General features: G+C 36.9%; 1 protein-coding gene across 8 annotated transcripts in view; it reads left to right on the top strand.

The window, feature by feature from the left end:
• The window catches only part of AHI1 (Abelson helper integration site 1), a 247,157-nt gene that overhangs the window by 67,416 nt on the left and 159,136 nt on the right, over positions 1 to 20,605 (top strand). For all 8 annotated transcript variants that reach the window (XR_013830781.1, XR_013830782.1, XR_013830783.1 and 5 more), the window contains exons 19-20: positions 6,178 to 6,374; positions 10,363 to 10,389. Coding sequence is in view for 2 of the 8 variants with exons in the window: in XM_079939317.1 (XP_079795443.1) it covers positions 6,178 to 6,374; positions 10,363 to 10,389 (224 nt within the window). In the remaining 6 variants the exon portion in view is untranslated. The remainder of the gene's footprint in view (positions 1 to 6,177; positions 6,375 to 10,362; positions 10,390 to 20,605) is intronic.

The raw sequence follows: 20,605 nt of genomic DNA, 5'->3' as shown, positions 1-20,605 counted from the left end.
GAGCATGTGCACCGCAATGAAGAGTGGCCCCCACTCACTGCAACTGGGGAAAGCCTGCGCACAGCAACAAAGACCCAACACAGCCAAAAATTAATTAATTAATTAAAAAAAAATACAGTGCCCCCAAAAAGAAAAAATGGTACAGTTCCAAATAGACAACAGTGTGGAGGGAAAGACTGAAGTAGGAATTAGAGCATTTTGGTCCTAGACAAAATGCCATCACCTTCTATTTGACCCTGGTCAAAAATTTTATCATTTCTGGATCTGTTCTTTCACCTGAAAAATTAAAATAATACCTGTTCTATTTTACCTCAGTGTTTTATCAAAGGATAAAATGAAACTAGAAAGCAAGGCACGGAGCATAGATATATGAAGCAGGCTGCGGTAGGGAAATGCTAGCTATTTTCTGTAGCAGTATATATGTCCCACACTTTCAGTTGAATAGCGTGATGTGTGATGATTGATAATGGAATAGGAAACCAACAAAACTACAATGCATGTGCTCCAGGGGATTTGGAGATAGTTTATTATATTTTTGATGTTCAACTAACAGATTTGCTGAATGATGGTAGACCCTCTTCCATTTGGTTGGCTATGAGACATGAGTCTTTTACACTTTCTTGTATAGCTTTTTGAAGTTTTATTGGTGACACTTTATAAGTTCTACATGACATAAAATACTTCAAGAAATACAAGATTATGGGGCTTCCCTGGTGGCGCAGTGGTTGAGAGTCCACCTGCCGATGCAGGGGACACGGGTTCGTGCCCCGGTCCGGGAAGATCCCACATGGCCCATAAGCCATGGACGTCAGCACGCCCTGAGCCAGCACGTCCGGAGCCTGTGCTCCGCAACGAGAGAGGCCCACATAACACACACACACAAAAAAAAAAAAAAAAAAAAAGAAATACAAGATTATGAACAGGCCCTGAAATACACTCAGGCTACTAGAATTGAAGTATTACTCAGTAGAACTTCTTTGATCCATTGACGCAGTTTCTTAAGATTCACTGAAGCAGGAACAAGTCAGGCCCAGTGAAATACAGTAAAAAAATTATAAGCCCTTGAACATTCTTGTCTTAGTCAGTTTGGACTGCTATAACAGAATACCAGAGACTAGATGGCTCATAAACAACAGACATTTCTTTCTCACAGTTTTGAAGTCTGGGAAGTCCAAAATCAAAGCACTGACTCTTTGTCCAATGAAAGCTCACTTTCTGGTTCATAAACAGCACCTTTAGCTGTACCCTCACATGGTACAGCTAAAGACCTTATTGGGGTCTTTTTTATAAGAGCACTAATCCCTTTCATGAGGGCTCTGCTCTCATGACCTAATCACCTCCCAAAGGCCCCACCTCCTAACACCATCACCGTGGGGGTTAGGACTCCAACATAGGAATTTTAGGGGAACACAACATTCAGACCACAGAGATTCTCTTCACACCGCAAGTGTGAGAGGAAGAGAAGGAGGATGCTGCATAACTGCTGAATGCTAGGAAACTAGAGCAGTAGACCTACCAGCTTACAGTAATCATATTATAATTAGAAATAGAAATGTTGATAAGTAAAGTAGGTATCCAGTAAGATGACTATACACAGTAACAGGGGTATGTGTAATAGCAGATCTTGACCAAAGGTATTAAATGTTGAACCACAAAGAAATATTACTGTTAATATAGTGTAAGAAAAAGACCATGCCAGTTTTTAGTTGTACTTTATTATAAAGTCAATAATATAAGTACACATAGGTTTCAATAATAACAAACCTTGTATTATTTTCAAATGCAAAGGGCACAGAATTGAAATATCTTATTTCCTCCATTCTTCCTCCTATAAAGATAAAGATCTCCTGAGGAAAACCACATTATTTTTTTATAATTGTTTAAGGCCAGAACATACACAGAAGCACAGAACTTACTATATAAATCAAGAAAGAGGGTCAGTTATGAAAACACTTTAAGAATTTTTTTAATTGTGTAAAGTCTAGAATCCCAAATTACAGGTGATAGTAGGTAAATTTAGAAGTATTTTGATGGATATAGGAAGGAAAGGAAATTGCATTTCCTTTAAGCAAATGTAGTTGCCACCTCTGTGTTCTCAGCACCATGTCCATTGCTCTGCTGTACCACTTAGCACATAGCAGTAATTTCTTGTTGACCTCCAAAAATTCAGACCCCCCAAGAGTGGGGCAGTGTTTTTGTATTCCCAGAGGCTGCTCTAGTGCACTCCTCTAAGAGTCATGAAAGGATAGGGATGAGGCTTAAAATTGTGAGTTTTAAACGTATTCGTTAGGTTAGAGCTAAGTTTTAAACATACAAAGTTAAATTAGTACAAGGAAGAGAAAATGACTAAGTGAAGAAATACAGTTACCTAATTGCAACATCATTCTCTAACCATGGCCTCTATGAAAATGATTTAGAAACCTTTGAACTGTTAGAAGCATAGAGCTTGAAGGAGTTTCAGAAATCATCTATTTTAACCTATTTTACAGGGAAATAATCTGTATAGTCTTACACAAATAGGTATTTGTGGAGGGCTGGGGAAGGGAAAGAATGCAAGACCTTGATCGCAGCTTGTTTGTAGTTTGTGGTATCTGAGAAGCTAGGTCTTTATGAATATTTCTGCAGATTTTTTTTATGGCTGTCTTCACAGAACTAGAGGTGCTAAAGGTAAAGTAGGGTGTTAATTTGCCTCCTTGAAATCCAGTCAGATGGCTTTCGTATAGAAAATTCCCTTTAGACAACAGAAACAAGTATTCATAATTGTTTGGGGTTTGTTTTTGTCATCTGCATCCGTTTAGGCCATTTTAATCTTTTCTGAAAGGCATCCTTAATGCCTGGAAAAATAAACAGATAAATATGCAGGCAATTGCCTTTGGTTATTTTTTACTAGTTAAATAAATTCCTTTTTTAAAAAAGGAAAATAATACATGTTTAGCACAGCATAAAACTTAGAAAATACAGTTTGGCAAAAAGAGTAAGGTAAATACCCAAATCCTACTGTCCCTTATAACTGTTGCTTATATCAGCCTCTGTGCTTCTAACGCATACTCACCCACTCAGGGCTTGAGGTGAAATTGTAGTTGTGTATCTGGCAAGTACAAAAACATAGGGAGTCAGAAAATGCCATTAAATAATTAAACCCAGTTTTACTTTCCATTCATAGTAGCAAAAACCAATGAAATGTTAAGAGGACAATTTTGAAAAGCAAATCAGGCAAAGATCATGGAACGGGATTTTTATGTGTTGATTCATTCATTGCTGACCCATCTACTAAAGTTAAACCTCCAGTCCATTGAGCACTCTTCTTTTACAGCTTCAAAGTTTCTCTTTGTTCTTTAAACAATCTTTTATTTGAGGTAAATAAATGTTCTGAGTGCTATGAAAAGTCCAAACTATATACTGAAAAATAGTAGTCAAACCCACAAAAATCTAAGTGTAGACACAGCTACACTTCCATCTGAAAACAGTAATTGGTACTAAGGAACCTGCATCACAGCAAGGGTGGGCTGTAAGCAGGTCTTCTCCCTTAATTACATCCCCTGGTTCTTACCACCATCAAGGTCTGCAGGGAGAGAGCCCCAGTTATCATTGAGCTGTTCTTCACTTAGAACATGTGAATGAAGTAGTACATGAATATAAAGATCAGAGACCTAAATTTTTTTGTAGGCGCTCTTTCAAATTCATGCTTCATGAAACCAAGGTTGGTAACTAAAAAAGAAAGTGATCATCATTTTGTATATTCATTTTATTGCTTTATAAATGTTTTTCTTCCAATTAATAATATATTATGAACAATTTTCTAACATGATAATTATACATCTGTACATAATTTTAGTGGCTGAATTCTCTTTCTTTAAATGAATACACCATAATTTAAACGACTGTTGTTGCATAATTCCACTATTAAATGTTTTTCAGTATTTTAAGGAACACTTCAGTACACATCTGGCTACACTTACTCAGTTTGTTCCGTGGGAACAAATATCTTGAGGTACAGTGGGATAGTTGAACAAGCAATAAAAGAAACATCACTTTCTAATTTGCCTTTTTCCTCTTATTTCTTCCTTAATTAGTAGTGAAGTTGAATATATAGTTCTCCTTTTTGTGAATTTTCTGTAATGGTCATTTGCCCATTTTTCTGTTGGATTATTTATTTTTAATTGATTTTATGGGGACTCTTTGAATATTAACTCCTATCACTTTTTTGTGAGCAGTTTTATTGAGGTATAATTGACATATAATAAACTGCATATATTGTAACTGTACACCCTGATAAGACATATTTATATACTTGTGAGACTATCACCTCAGTCAAGATAATGAACACATCCATCATCCCCCAGAGTTACTTTGTACTCCTTGGTCATCTGTCCCTACCTCCCCCTCCTGCCAGACAAACACTATGAATTAATTAATTTTCATTCCCTAGAATTGTATATGAGTGCAACAGTATATACCACGTACTTTTTTTGATCTGTCTTCTTTCACTCATAATTACTTTGAAGTTAATCTGTGTGTTCAAGTTTATCAATAGTTCCTTTTTATTTCTGAGTATTATTTTATTGTATTGATATATCACAGTTTGTTTTTCCATTCACCTGTTGATGGGCATTTGGGTTTTATCCAGTTTTTAGCTATTACAAATAAAGATGCTGTGAATATTCATTTACAAGTGTTTGTATAAACATATGCTTTTATTTCTCTTGAATAAATACCTAAAAATAGAAGAGCTGGATCCCAGCGCAGACATATGTTTAAGAAGCTTCCAGACTGTTTTCTAAAGTGGTTGTGCTGCTTAACCTTCCCACCACTAGTCTGTATTTCAGTATCTCCGTATCCTTGCTAAATTTGAAATGGCCAGTCTTTTAAATTTTAGCCCTTGTAATAGGTATGCTGTGCTATTTCATTGTGGTTTTAATTTGCTTATCGTTAATGACTAATGATGTTAAGCACCTTTTCATGTGCTTATTTACCATCCATGTATCTTCTTCACTGAATCATGTGTTCAGATCTCTTGCCCATTTGTAAAACTGGCTTGTTTGCTTTCTGATTATTGAATTTTGAGAGTTAGGTTTCTTATATACAAGTGATGCTCTATTAGGTATATGATTTGCAAATATTTCTCCCAGCCTTTGGCTTTTCTTCTAATTGTCTTAAGAGTTTGAAAGAACAGACGTTTGAAATTTTTTTGAAGTCCAAAATTGTCAATTTTTTCTTTTATGGATTTTTAAATTATATAATTGTATAATCAAGAAAATACTATTTTAAATGATTACTTTTTATTTGTTCTCCTTTGTACTTACAGGCATTTAAAAATTTTCAAATTCATTTATTTAAATGATCAAATGAGATAATGTATGTGAAAGCATCCTAAACATCATAAAGTACAATACAGGTGCTAATACCCTTGTTGTCGTCGTCATCATCATCATCAAAAACATTCACCCTTTGAGCCATCTATTCCACTCTGGGGTATTAAATCCAAAGAAAGGATTCTTTTAAAAAATAAATTATGAAAGTACTTACGCATAGCCTATAATGAGGGAAAACAGAAAGCATTGTAAATATTTAGCAATAGGAGAATACATAAATAAACTATGGCGCTTCCTTAGATGAGACATTGTAAAGCATTTATAAATGGTAATTACATAGTTGTAGAAATATGCAAAAACTTACATTTAAATTGAAAAACTGTTCAATTGTGTTTACACTATGATATCTTACATAAAATGTATATATGAATAAAGATAGAGGTATGAAGATACGAAAACAGTTGTTTTAAGGAAATGGGTTTGTGAATAATTATTGTTTTTGTGTTTTCTTTATTATATTATGCCTTTGATTTTTTTATATTGTGTTTTCTGTATGCATCTCTTCAAAGTTAGAATCCCCTTCCAATTTGTTATGTTTACCAGACCAAGATACTGCATGGCCTTCAAGGCTCAATTATACTACCTGACATGAAGTTATCTATGAAATTATTATATTTCCTTTTTTATGGTTTACAGTATTTAATAATTTCACATTTTGTTCATCATGTTGTATTATTATTACCCAGTATTTAAAATGTATTATGTACTTTCTGATCATTCCTTTAATGCTACAATTTCATAGCTTAATTATTTCATTATGCTTTTGCTGTGATGATTTGAACTAATTATGGACTAATTTTTCCAGTTGCCCAGCAGGAGGCTGAAATGTTCAAACGCTACAATGGAACCTTTCCATTACCTGGAATACACCAAAATCAAGATGCTTTATGCATCTGCCCTAGACTGCCTCATCAGGGCTCTTTTCAGATTGATGACTATGTCCACACTGAAAATTCTTCAATGAAGATGCAGCAAGTGAAACAGAGGATCGATTCTGTCACAGTATGTTTACTTATTTTATGCAGTTGAGAAGTTGGAAACTTTAAAACCATTTCAGTTCTGTTTTCCATTGCCATGCCAATAAATATTAACTGAACGAAGTAGTTACTTAAATCTAGGCTTTCTTATACATTTATAGTTCCTTTCTGGTACTTGTTCTAAAATCACTTAACTGCAGTAAACAAACTGAACTTAGGATAATCTATTAGGCTTTTCTGACTTGATATCTCTGTAAAGATCAGCCCAGGACTTGTTTCTCTATTTTAAAATATATGTGTGTATATGTGTGTATATGCATATATACAACATGCAGACACGCACACACAGCAAATACCAACCTGGGAAAATGTCTACACAAAATATATAAATGGAACAGCCTTCTTAATATGCAAGAACTAAAAAATAAAGAAAATAGTGAGACTTCAACAAAGAAATGGATAAAAGAAATAAACATGTACTTTCAAAAAGAGTAGGTACAAATGTCTCATAAGCGTATTTTAAAGTTCTATCTCACTTCAGAGAAAAGTAGTGCCACAGAAACCAGATATTGCCTGTAAGACTGGAAAAGAGATGATGAAAATCAGGAGGAGGATGCTTGATTAAAAGTCGTGTGGTATTCTGTTGGTGGTAAATTACTATACAGTGTTTCTCAAAGATAAGTGGTAAAAGGTATTGAGAAGCTTGAACATCCTTAAAAATACTTAGGCTTGGGCTTCCCTGGTGGCGCAGTGGTTGAGAGTCCGCCTGCCGATGCAGGGGACGCGGGTTCGTGCCCTGGTCCGGGAAGGTCCCACATGCCCCGGAGCGGCTGGGCCCATGAGCCATGGCCGCTGAGCCTGCGCGTCCGGAACCTGTGCTCCGCAACGGGAGAGGCCACAACAGTGAGAGGCCCGCGTACCGCAAAAAACAAACAAACAAACAAACAAAAAAAAATACTTAGGCTCTTTGACCCTAATAGTTCTTTTAGTGAGAATTAGCCTGAGCACCTTGAAGAGAGAGACTTTGCGGGCTTGTTGTGTTCCACCTTGTGGCACAGTGCCTGGCATTTAATAAATATCATCCTTTCCCCTCCTCCTTTGATAGGGATATTGACCAGTTTTAAACCCAATATAGGAGGAACTACAGTGAGACATATTTTAGTTCTGACTGTACTTTCTTCCTCTCTCCTTTCCTTTCTTCAGAAAGTTAGAGAGTGTGGGGTATACAAGAGTGCAGATCACTCAGACAACGGGTTCAGCTTTAGTTGGAATATGGGGGAAATTTTTTTATATTTATCAGTATAAATTTTAGAATAATATGACTATAAATTAATATTTCAGTGTTGTAAGACTTTATATTTTAACATTTTAAAATAATTGAATAATGAATGTGTTCCAGATTTTAAAAGGAAGTATGAATAGATAAATGGAGTTCTAAAAATTAGAGAAAAATATTTATTCGCTAGGAAAAAAAAATGACCCATGTCTAAAGCCTTGCATTGCAAGATGATTTCATCTACAGACTAAAGAGCAACTCACAGATAGATATATAAACACAAGTTTCCTACAATCTGTCAGTCTTTACACTGTGAAACTTAACATGCTGGAATCACCCTGGGCTTGTAGCTTTTCTCCTGCATCATTTTTTATAGCTGTCATCCTCAGATAAATGAAAGGAAAGTAGATGTAAAAGAAAAATAAAATCAGAAAAATATTTTTTAAGATATGAAACCAAAGGCAAGGGGAAAGTAAATTGATAATTTATTATAAGAGAAAAACTTGTTTCTCATAGAATCATTGATTTATTTAGCTTTTACTAAACTTTTCCTTTTAAAAATTATGCTTTGGGATTGTGGTAGATTGAGGCTGCCTTTGGAAATGAAAGCTTTGTCTATTTGCTGTGGTTTTTGAAAAACCATATATTTCCCGTGTTAAGAGAATTCTCTGAACTTTTTTTTCAAATGCTATCTGCAGTGTATTTTCTCTGAGAATGTATGTAGCATATATGGGAATCAAAACAAAATGTCATCTTTGTTCCCGCAGAAGCTCCATTCTTTTTATGTTTTGCAAGCATTTAGGTTGACTGGATTCTCACCTTTTGTCACAATGCCTTTTCTCTTGTTTCCTGAGCTGTGTTTTGGTAGACCCTAAATTCCTTTTCCTGTTAGGTTTGTTACTTAGTCTAAAAGACTCTGTCACTGGTCTTCTATGTAGAAGTCTAATAGAGAAGACTATATTACTTCTATATTGTAGAAGACTGTATCCCTGGAGATACTCCTTTCTTTGTAACCACAAAAGGAATGCTTTTCTGATAAAATACAGTTCAAGTTTAGGGTGTGATTTGTGTGTGTGTGAATTGCATAATAAATTCAGTTCCTCAGGTATTTCATAGGTGTTTACTCATGAATGAGAAAAGGATGCCATAAATAGACAATTTTCTGTTCTTGGTAGCTTTATCATTTACTCATAATAAAACTCTTTTAACTGTTTCGTACTTAACAGAGCCGACTTTGTGCTACTACTGCAGCAATACCTAAAAGGCCCTGCAATCCAGATAAGACCTCACAGGTAGACAGTATCTTGAGAGCAGTGACACAACTCTTTCTAAGGTTTCAAACCCAGAAATTTGGTCTTATTAGTGTATCCAGAGCTGCTCAGAATCTGGGGTACCTGGTAATAGTAAAGAGTTCCACAAAAAGTTGATTTATAAACTTAAACATCTTATAATGGAAGGTATACCTCTCCAGCTGCTTGAGCACTCAAGACCACTTGCCCTTTTAAAAATTAACGTGATATCTGGGTCAGTGATCACAGAGCTGATTGTTAAGCAGAGTCATAGGAATAGGGATTGAATGGGTTTTTAAATGTTTTATGCCAATTTTGAAAAAAAAAAAGATTAATTTTCTCAACCCCACAGGAGATATCACCGTATAATAATTGGTGATGATTAACATCTGTTTAATTATGAGTAGAAACTGACATAATGAATTCCTGGTACTGTGCTAAGTGTTTTACGTGTTCACTGTATTTAATCCTCAAAACCATCCTATAATGTGGATGCTAGTATTATCCCCATTTTACAGAAGATGATGTTGAGGCTTACAGAGGTCAAGCAATATTGCCAAGGTCACACAGATGGAAACATTGGAGCTGAGATTCAGTCCAGGCAATCAGAATCTCATGCCCACAGTCAGTTTTACTGTCTCCTTTTAGTGATTGAAATAACTGATATCCTTTAGATGTAGTCTATGTCCCTTAGAAATTTCAGATTAAAAAAAAAGGACACTCTTCTTTTTCAGTTCTTTTTATCTAAACTCCACATTGATTGTTACCATTTTTTCCTAGTGCTGTACTAGGCTGATGATATATGCTGGTTAACAACCTTAATTGGACTAGAATATTATTTGTGTCTCCCTAGCAGCAAATTTACAAGTCATCTATTTTGTGTTGCCTTTGACTAATTTCTTTTTCAAAAGTGACTTTTTCTTGGCCTTATCCCATGAGTTGTAGGCAGTCCCCTTCTGTTGCTCCTCCAGTCATATCCTTTACTCCTCAGAAGTGTTTACTATTAGATTTCCTCTGAAGTAAATTATTAATTTGAGAATTATATGTATGGATATTCTTATTTATAGAGATAATTATATACTGCAGTTCAGAGTGTGTCTTTTAGATATGTTAGTGTCCCAGTACAGAATTTTAGTGTTTATGCGAAGTTTACTGAGGAGGCAAATTTTTCTTGAGGCAGTTACATGTGGGCCCTCCAGAGTCTTGTTTGTCAGTGCGTTTTGCTTTGGCAAACCAAAATCATGTCATTGAGTCTCTTTAATTTATACTCTTTCCAGCTCATTGGAACAGTGCAGAGTGACACCTGCAGGTGATAGATTAAAAAACACTCTCCCAAATGTTGATTTTGGTTATTAAGAGATTAATATCTGAATGTGTTAAAAAGAGTTGATATTTTATTAAATGAAATTATGAGTATTTCTTTACTTATTTTATCCTATTTCTTTTAGGAGGTGATACGAGCCTGTGCTGCAAAGGTGAGTGGTTTTTGTTGTTGTTTTAGAATTTTGTTTATTTTTTTATACAGCAAGTTCTTATTAGTCATCCATTTTATTCATATTAGTGTACACATGTCAATCCCAATCTCCCAATTCATCCCACACCCCTCCCCCACTTCCCCCCTTGGTGTCCATACGTTTGTTCTCTACATCTGCGTCTCTTTCTGCCCTGCAAACCCGTTCATCTGTACCATTTTTCTAGGTTTCTATATGCGTTAGTATACGATATTTGTTTTTCTCTTGACTTACTTCACTGTGTATGACAGTCTCTAGAGTGAGTGGTTTTTATTACCAGGAAGATAACTTTAGTTTTCATTGTGATGCACCAAAGAATTGAAATGTACCATTCATGGTTGTAATAGAACTTTTACAAAGTTCATCTGATACATATCTTCTGCATTTGAGCTCGGATTTATCAAGGAATCGTAATACTGGCACCTGAGAATTCAGCAAGTAGCTTCATATTTCTGAAGATTTAAAAATATTAAGTGATTGGGTTATACTTTCAGTAAAGGGCCAGCAAGATCATTTCCTTCTCTGAGAAAAATATTATATGATACTTTATAGGTAAGAGACAGCAATACAGTTCCAATGGGTGAATGCTGAGTAAAGTGTATAAGCCTTGAAATGAACGTAAGCCACACATAAACGGCAATGATATATTGTGCTGATAATGCTCTGGATCATTTATACCGTGTTTCATACTTCCTTTCCCATTTAACTGTATAACAATCCTGAGAGACAGATTAGATATTATTGTTATTCCAATTTTAGAAGAGAGGAAACTGAGGCTGAGAGAGGTTAAGTGATGTGCCCAAGACCCCAAAGTTGGTCTGAAGATGGAGGTATACAAAAAGGCCCTTGATTATTAATCAATTTCAACTAAATTGTATCTGGGATGCTATCAACACAACAGCTTTCTTCCTTCTACAAGCAAGGTTATTTTATGTACAACCTTTAACTCAATTGTCAAGAAAATAAGTTTTATTTAAAAGAGCTGGAATAACACCACATGTTCGTCCTTCCCTCTTATTTTCTTCTGTCTGTTCCCAAAATTCAGCTGAATAATTAGACATCCATTTATTTATCAAATATGATTATATATGTCACAAAGTGAAAGGTGAGACCTCCAGAAGGGAAAGAATTAAAGTGGTATTAGTATATTCAGAGACTGCTTTATATAATGTCAGTGCAGTGGAAATACTGTTTTTACTCAGTAGACACCTCCTACCATGTGGCAGGTGCTTGGAATACAGCAGTAAGTAGGCTATTGTCTCGTTCCACATGGGGCATCTTATGGAGGAAATGTGTCAGAAAACACTGGGCTTATCCCATCACTGAGCTGTCCAGTATCAGTCAGGACCCATCACTTTTTTACCTAATTATCACAAGTCAACAGGAAATAGAATATAGACAAGGGGAAGGAAGATGGGGAAAAAGGAGAACAAGCTATATTCTGACTTAGGCTGCAGATGTTCAGGAAACTTGTTCCTGATAGCAATGATTGGTGTAATGATTGTAGCTCTAAGATTACTAAATCTTCTTAAGTATGTATAGAATATAAAACTGGAGTCAAAAAAGTAGTTTGTCCTCTTGATTAGCAGTTCAGAGCTATTTCTCTTTATTTTAACACATGTATTATGTACCCCTCTTTTGTAATGCTGTCTGAATGTCCAAAGAGTAAAGTGTTCTGCACATATTTGGCAAAAGGCTTTATGGAGAACGTCCTCTGCTATTCTGAAAACTTCTTGAGGGTGGAGGTTCATGTCATTCATCTTTGTATTCCTAGTACTTAACAAAAGTAGCATAGTCATTGAAAATATGACATTTCTGGAAATTAATCAAGGTCTAGAAAGATTAACCTACTAGTGTATTTAGTTATTTTTTATGACAGTTTTATTGAGATATAATACACATACCATAATATCCACCCTTTTAAAGTGTACAGTTTATTGGCTTTTATTATATACACAGAGTTGTGCAACCATCACTACCATCTGGAGTTCTTTCATTCCCTCCAAAAAGAAGCCCCATATCTCTTAGCAATCATTCTCCATTTCTGGGTAGGGACATGCACACGCACACACACACACACACACACACACAAAACACTCAAACTCCTGCTAACCACTAATATACTCTCTGTCTCTATAGATTTGCCTATTCTGGACATTTTATATAAATGGAATCATAGAATATGTGATTGTTTGTTACTGGCTTCTGCAGATTAGAATAATGTTTTCATGGGTCCTCCATTTGTAGCATGTATGAGTACTACTTTTTATTGTCAAATAAGATTCCATTGTATAAATATATTGCATTTTGTTTATCCATTCATCAGTTTACAGACATCTGTGTTGTTTATACATTTTAGCAATTAAGAAGAATGCTACTATGAACATGTGTGTACAAGTTTTTGTGTGGGCATATGTTTTTATTTCTCTGGGGTATATATCTAAGAATGGAATTGTTGGGTCATATGGTAACTCTATGTTTAACATTTTGGGAAACTACCTAACTGTTTTCCAAAGTGGCTGCACCATTTTAGAATCCCACTAGCACTAGTGGTTCCAGTTCCTTCTCATCCTTGGCAACACTTACTATTTTCTGTCTTTTTTTTATAGCCATCCTAGTGGGTGGGAAGTGGCATCTCATTGTGATTTTCACTTGCATTTTCTTAATGACTAAAGGTGTTGAGTATTTTTGTTGCGCTGTTTTTATATCTTCCTTGGAGAAGTGTCTATTCAACTCCTTTACCTGTTCTTTAAAAAAAGAATTATTTATTTTTATTGTTCACCTTAAGAGTTCTTTATATATTCTGGATACAAGTCTCTTGTCAGATAGATGATCTGCAAATGTTTTATCCCATTTTGTGGGTTGCCCTTTTAATTTCTTGATGGTATTCTTTAAAACAAAAAGGCTTTAATTTTTATGAAATTAAGTTAATCTATTTTTTTCATTTGTCACTTGTGCTTTTGATGTCATATATAAGAAACCATTGCCTAACCCAATGTTCCAGAGATTTACTGCTCTGTTTTCTAGGATCTTTATATTTTTAACTCATATTTAGGTCTGTGATTATTTTGAGTTTTTTTTTAATATGATGTGATGTAGAGGTCTAATTTTATTCCATTTGCATATGGCTGTCTAGTTGTCCCAGCACCATTTATTGAAAAGAGTATTCTTTCCCCATTGAATGGTCTTTACGCTGTTGTCAAAAGACTTTACTCTTAAAAGCAGAATATATTTGTCATTTCTCATCTGTTACATCCAGAATAATAAATTTTTACCAGGTACCTAAGTTTTTTCTTCCCTAAATCCCATCTAGATTTTTATATTGTTGAAGATTTATTCCTTTTTTTTCCATTAACAGTCTTTAAACAAATATTTATTGAATGCATACCAAGCGTGTGTGCGCGTGTGTGTGTGTGCGCGTGTGTGTGTGTGTGAGAGAGAGGCCATGTGCGCACATGGAGAATACAACAGTGAATAAGAACATTCTCTTGTAGGGAGACAAATAACAAAAAAGGAAATAAGATGATTTCAGCAAGAAGTGATGTGAAGAAAATAAAATAGGCCCATGGGACAAAGAATGACTGGGGGAAGTTATGCTCTAAAGGATGATCATGGAAGGCCTCTCTGAGAGAAATACTTAACAAGGAGCTAGTCCTGTCCTGCAGAAGTCCTCATCTAGGAATAAAACTGGCATGCTGGAGGAGCAGAAAGAACACCACTAAGCTTAAGTGGGATAGTGAACAAGCAAGGAGGAACAGTGTTTCCTGACAAATTGGAGAGAAAATCAGGAGATCAGGCGTGCCTTTTAAAGGGCCTTGTAAGCATGGTAATGTAGGGGAGGAAAAACTTTACCTTCTAGTTTCTGTGGCTAGTCTAAGGATTAAGTTGGCATAGACAGATTAACAGGAGAAAAAAATACAATTTTAATTACATACATACATGAGCTCCACGGAGTTATGGTATTCTAAAGGCTGCCAGGTAGCTGAGGCTTATATACCATCCTGAGCCTAGAAAAGGGATGGAGAGATCTGGGGCTTCAGAGGCAGAATGCAATGCAAGGGAAGGTGAGAGGAGGAACTGGTTAGTAGACAAGGTTACCCTGCCATGCAGATAAGTCTCTCAGGTGAAAAAGTTGTCCCTGATGATAGCTCTTTTCATGGTATAGTCGATCCCCTTTCTAATGTATTGGGTTGGTCAAAAAGTTCGTTCAGATTTTTCCATAACATCTTAGGAAAAACCTGAACAAAATTCTTTTTTTTGAGGAAGGCCAGTGAACCTTTTTTTTTTTTTAACACAACTAACTAAATTTATTTATTTATTTTTGGCTGCATTGGGTCTTTGTTGCTGTGCACAGGCTTTCTGTAGTTGCGTCGAGCAGGGGCTACTCTTCGTTGCAGTACGCGGACTTCACATTACAGTGGCTTCTCTTGCTGCGGAGCATGGCCTCTAGGTGTGCGGGTTTTAGTAGTTGTGGCATTCGGGCTCAGTAGTTGTGGCTCACGGGCTCTAGAGCACAGCCTCAGTAGTTGTGGCACACGAGCTTAGTTGCTCCGTGGCATGTGGGATCTTCCCAGACCAGGGCTCAAACCCGTGTCCCCTTCATTGGCAGGCAGATTCTTAACCACTGCACCACCAGGGAAGTTCCCCGAAAGAACTTTTTGCCCAGTATATTTCCCTTACAAAAGGGTAACTTCCACTCTGTTTTCAGAACTCCTGTGTCTAAAAGTTTCTCAAAGTAATCCTTATACCAAAGAGACATATTTTGGGGTGGCATATTCTGCTATCCTTCTGTAAGGAGTTTAGGATGTTGATTTAATTAGAGAAACAAGTGATTAAGATGTTAAACTAGAGAGAATGTGAGAATAGATTTTAAAAGGAGAGTAAGCGTCTCAGTTCAAGAAAGAGGAGATCGTGGCCTGGACTAGGATGGTATTAAAAGATAAACTGAGGCATACTAAACATTTTAAGAGGGTTTTTGGAGCAAAAAATGATTCGAATTGGGCAGGGCCAAGCCAGAAATCATTAGAAGCATTTCACCAACAGGAGCTGGGGAAAGACTTCTATAGAGAAAAGGCAGAAGCAAAACAAGGAAATTATTGATAGGCTATAGTTTAAAGCCTAGTTGGCTGTTGTGATTAGTTGTCCTTAGGTTTCAATTTTGCAACCTTGAAGTATTTACAGGCTTAGATTTTGTGGTCATAGGCTGCCCTGGCATTAGTGCCACCTCAGTCTAATGGTCCCCTTGATTAATTAGCTTAACAATGATAATAATGGAAATACAAGCAATGGACAGATTTGGGGTATATTTTGGAAGTAGATTCAACAAAACTTGGTGATGGATTAGATGTGGTGTAAGAGAAAGAAATTAGAAATAACTTCTGTGTTGCTGCTTTCAGCAGCTGTGTAGATGGTAGCAGTCTTTTTAATGAGGTGAGGAATACTGGAGTGGAGTTTTCAATATGACTATAGCTGAGAAGTAGGCAATTGGATATATGAGTCTTAAGCTCAGGGGAGAAGTCAGGGCTAAAGTCCTTTTTGTTCTAAACTGTCAGATTTGGTAAGATCACCTGGGCAGAGATTATAGCTAAATACCTGAGGTCCTGGTCCAGGAGAGGGTATGTCAGAAAATCCCAGAGGAAGTATTTTAAGAAAGAGGAGTGATAAACAGTCACATGCTACTGAGAGAAAGAGTAAAACGAGGACAGAAAACAGGCACGGTGGTGTCCTCTGGTTACCTAGATGAGTGCTGTTTCAGTAAGTGGCTGAGACAAAAGCACAGTTGAAGTGAGTTGAAGACAGAATGGGAGAATATAAAGCAGAGACTGTGTAGGCCATTCTTTTAAGACATTTTAACTGGGGAGCAGAGAAGCAGCAACTGGAGGGGAACATTAGATGGACAATATTAAAGCATATTTATTTGCTGATGGGAATAATTCAGTGGTGATGGAGAAGTTGATAATGTCCCATGGAGGTGGTAATTGCTGGACTCAAGTCCTAGAAAATGTGAAAGGGGATGTAATCCTGAATACCAATGGAGAAACTAGCCTTCAGAGAAGGGCGTTTTCATCCTTTCTGGTAGGCAAATAGGTAGAAAGTATGGGTAGATGCTCAGATACAGATTTGATGATGGGAAGATAAAAGAGTTCTCATCTGATTACTTCTGAGATAGTAATTGGTATTAGAAGTCTGTTACATTGCTCTGAATTTCAGTAGCCCTGGACTACTCACACATAAATTTATAATTTACAAATTTCCTTGCACTTTCCTTTGTTTAGGAGTGGACTGAAGCATACCAGAAATGGTATGAGTCTATTTCCATTAAGCTTTGTATGATTCCTCACAAATGGAATTAGTCTGTTTTTCTCATGTTCTCAGACATATTTATTCATACCTGGCATGTTATATAATTGGGCTTATTCTGCCTTAAATTGTAATTAATTTTGCCTGTCTTTTCCAGATTTAAATTATGAATTCCCTCAGGGAGGAACAACGCTTTTCTTTCTTCCCTCTCCCTCCCCCTCCTCCCCTCTCTCCCTTCCATCTTTCCTTCTTTTTAAATTTTACATGGTACTGCTTCCACCTCTAATCTTTACACGTCTGAATTTCCACACGCCTCTGTAAGCTTCTGGAAGCCAGGGGACTTCATCTTTTTTTTTCAATTATTGATATCATCTACCCTAAATGAATGTAAATGTAACCAAGCTAAAGCTTATTGAAGAACGCTATAAAGGTGAAGTAATAGTCTGTATTATAGTTTAAACTATCTTGGAGCATATTATTCACTGAAAAATAAAAAGGTTTAAAAAATTAGAGACTCCAATGAAAATAAGGTTTTAAAACTTCTTAAAAAAAAAGTATTTTGACAGTATTTGGAAGACTGGCTTGGCTGTAGGAGTAGTACAAGCTACAATAGGCCACGAAAAGAAATTATGGACTTTTGTTACTGGATATCTTAGAAAACAGGAAGAACCCTTGTTTTAGGAAGAACCAGTTTTCCTCCCGTCTCCCTCACTCTCACACTCCTACCACACTCCGACATTTCTGGCATCAGAGGTGGCGGGGTTTCCCTCATCAAGCAGTTCTGAGACACCAGCTGGGTGAACTGCAACTTAATTCTGACACTGTCTACCTGAAGATAGCATCAAATCCTACAAATTAAAGGCTCAGTCGCACAAGCCTGCCCCACTCACCCCCCTTCAGGCGCCAGTTGCAAGTCCAGGTTACTTGTGCTTCTGACCAATCAGCTATAAATCGAGATTCCACCCACCCCCTCCTTGGGTTTGATTGATTTGCTGAAGCAGCTCACAGGACTCAAGAAAACAGTTTACTTGCTATCTCTCAGGTTATTATAAAATGATATGATAAAGGATGGACGTCCAGGTGGAAGAAATGCATAGAGCAAGGCATGTGGGAGAGGGCGTGGTCCTTCCTTGCCCTCCTCTGGGTGTGACATTCTCCCAGCACGTCCCTGTGCTCACCATCCTGGAAGCTCTGTGAACCGCATATTGTCGGGATTTTTATGGTGACTTCAGGTAGGCATGGTCAGTTATTAACTCCATTTCCAGCCCCTCTCTCCCCCCTGGAAAATGGAGAGTGGGTCTGAAAATTCTAAGCTTCTCATCATTTCTTGGTCTTTCTGGTGATCAGTCCCATCTAGAAGCCCACCAAGAGTCACTTCTCTAGAACAAAAGACATTCCTATCACCTAGGAAATTCCAAGAGATTTTGGAGCTCAGCTTCAGGAACCAGAGTCAAAGATAAAATATGAGGACAAGAGATGCTCCCGGTGCTCTTATCACTTAGGAAACCACAAGGGTTTCAGGAGCTCTGTGCCAGGAACCGGGGGCAGAGACCTATATGTATATATTCTTTTCTATTATTTCACACTCCTGTTTCTAGATTTACATAGGAGTATTAAACCATGTAAATTAATGAGTTCCTTACTTTTAAGCCCATTATTCTGTAATTCTTATCATCAAAAAGTTACTTACATTTGAGAAGTCTTGAATACAAATACCACCTTAAATTTGGGGAAGGTTTTAAAACATGCACTGTTTTCATATGTATTAATGCCTTTGGCTTCTGTGTAGTTCTTATCAGTGCTACACCAGCCACTTACTAAAGAAAGGTAGATGAAACCTGTTCCTTACCCTCAAGAAGATTACAGTCTGATGGATGATAACTAACAATGTAAGTAATCGTACTAAAGTGTTACCAGTGCCATAGTACTAGAAGATGTGGGGTTAGTGGAGAGACAAAGGAGGGGGAGGTAAGTTCTATTGGGAGAGTCTGAAAGGCTTTTCGTACATGATATAATACTTGAGGGAAAGCTTGGAGAAGGAGTTGGTATCCACAAGGAAGATGGAGCCAGGAAGGAAGCCCATTCCAGGAAACAGGAACAGCATGAACTAAGTCACAGAGACATGCAACAACCTGGCACGTCTGGGGAGCTGTATGCAATTTGTTGTAGCTTGAACATAGGAGATGGAGCAGTAAGGTGGGAAAGCTAGGTAGTTGTTATAATATAGAAAGCTTTGTATGCCGTACTAAAAAGTATGGATTTTATCCAGTGGAACAGTTGATGATGGGTTTTAAACAGAAGTATTGCTCAATAAAATTAGCATTTTAGAAAAATCATCCTGGTAGCAGTATAGAAGAAGAATTAGAGAAGAGACAGGAGATAGGAAAACAAATTAGGAGACTATTGCAACAGTAACACTAACTGTGGAGGAGGGGCATCTGATGCCAGAGCACCTGATTGACTTAATGAGTGACTCTGTGTGAAGCAAGAGGAAGCAGTCCAAGGTGATGCCCATCTGTCTGGCTGGGGCAGCTGGGGGGCTGGTGATATCTTTCCCTGAGGAAGTGAACAGCAGGGGAAAGGTTAATTTGGTTTTGAACTTACCAATCAGAAGAGTCTTACTGGGTTGGCCAAAAGTTCGCGTTTTTCCATAAGATCGTGCGGAAAACCCCGAACGAACTTTTTGGCCAACCCAATATATTGAAGAATCATCAGCATAAAAGACAGATGAGGCAGTGACAACAAACATTACTGCCCAGGATAACCATGTGTTGTGAGGGAAGAAGAGGGCCCAGGGAGTCTAGCAAACAACACTCATAGGCAGTGGCAGGATCACCAACAGAAAAATGGTTTCTCAGAAACAGGAGAGTTACTGACAGTGTCAGCTATCTCAGAGGCCTCAACGAATCCGCTAAATTTGATCATTTGAAGTCCACGATGACTTTAACTTCAGTTTTAGTGCTCTGATGGATAAAAGCTTTGTTGTAGCTGCTTGAAAGTGAATGGTTGAGGTATATGGATAGCAGTTATGTGCTATTTTTCAAGAAATTTAACTTTCAGTGAAGCATAAGGAAATTATGGAATCACAGTGAGAATTTGTTTTCTATTTTTATAGTAAAGTAGAAAAGTTTATGCTTATAGCCTTTAGTTTATGCTTATAGCCTTATAGCCTTTAGAATTTGGAAGTAGAATTTGGAAGAGTTTTAAGGATATCCCCAAGGGGGACAGATGGAGGGATTAATCTTGAATGGTGCAAGAGGTATGTTCTTAGAAGTGAGGATTTCGGGGGGTCCAGCACCAAATTTTCTCTCTGGAGTAAGGAAATATACTAAGAGAGAAAGGAGGTAAACGTTTGTTATTGCAAGATGCATCGAGGTAAATTGGCTTTCCCTAAGGCATATTACTGCTGGATAAGTGGTTTGAGCCAGGACTAGATCTTAATTCTGAGCTTCTCACAGAGGAATATATCAGTACTTTTTGAACCACCAGTCCTTGGTATATGTATCAAGGGTTCAAAAAATCTTGATTAAATATTACAAAGTAAAACTTTGTTATGGCTGATCCCAATTAGAATTCTAGTTTAGTTAATACAGCATTGGTGAACTGATTTGGGGGAGATTTTCTAGCACGTTACCTCACTGTAAAAATTTCTCTTTAATAGTAACAGTGTTTCTTTCTAATCCCTCACTTCACTGTCCCAACTTGCAAGGAAATTATCTGGGGCCTAGGGATCATGTTGTATTTCTCTTTATGACACCATAGCCAACTCATTTCTTAGGTTTTACTAACCTAGATATCACAGAAATGTAAGCTGCTTTTAGAACTTATATTATGAGATGTTAAGAGACCTACTTCAGATAACTTGAATCTCACTTTGGCT

Source organism: Stenella coeruleoalba (assembly GCF_951394435.1).
Source record: "Stenella coeruleoalba genome assembly, chromosome: 12".
Classification (NCBI taxonomy): Eukaryota; Metazoa; Chordata; class Mammalia; order Artiodactyla; family Delphinidae; genus Stenella; species Stenella coeruleoalba.
This window is presented reverse-complemented; position numbering and strand designations above follow the sequence as displayed.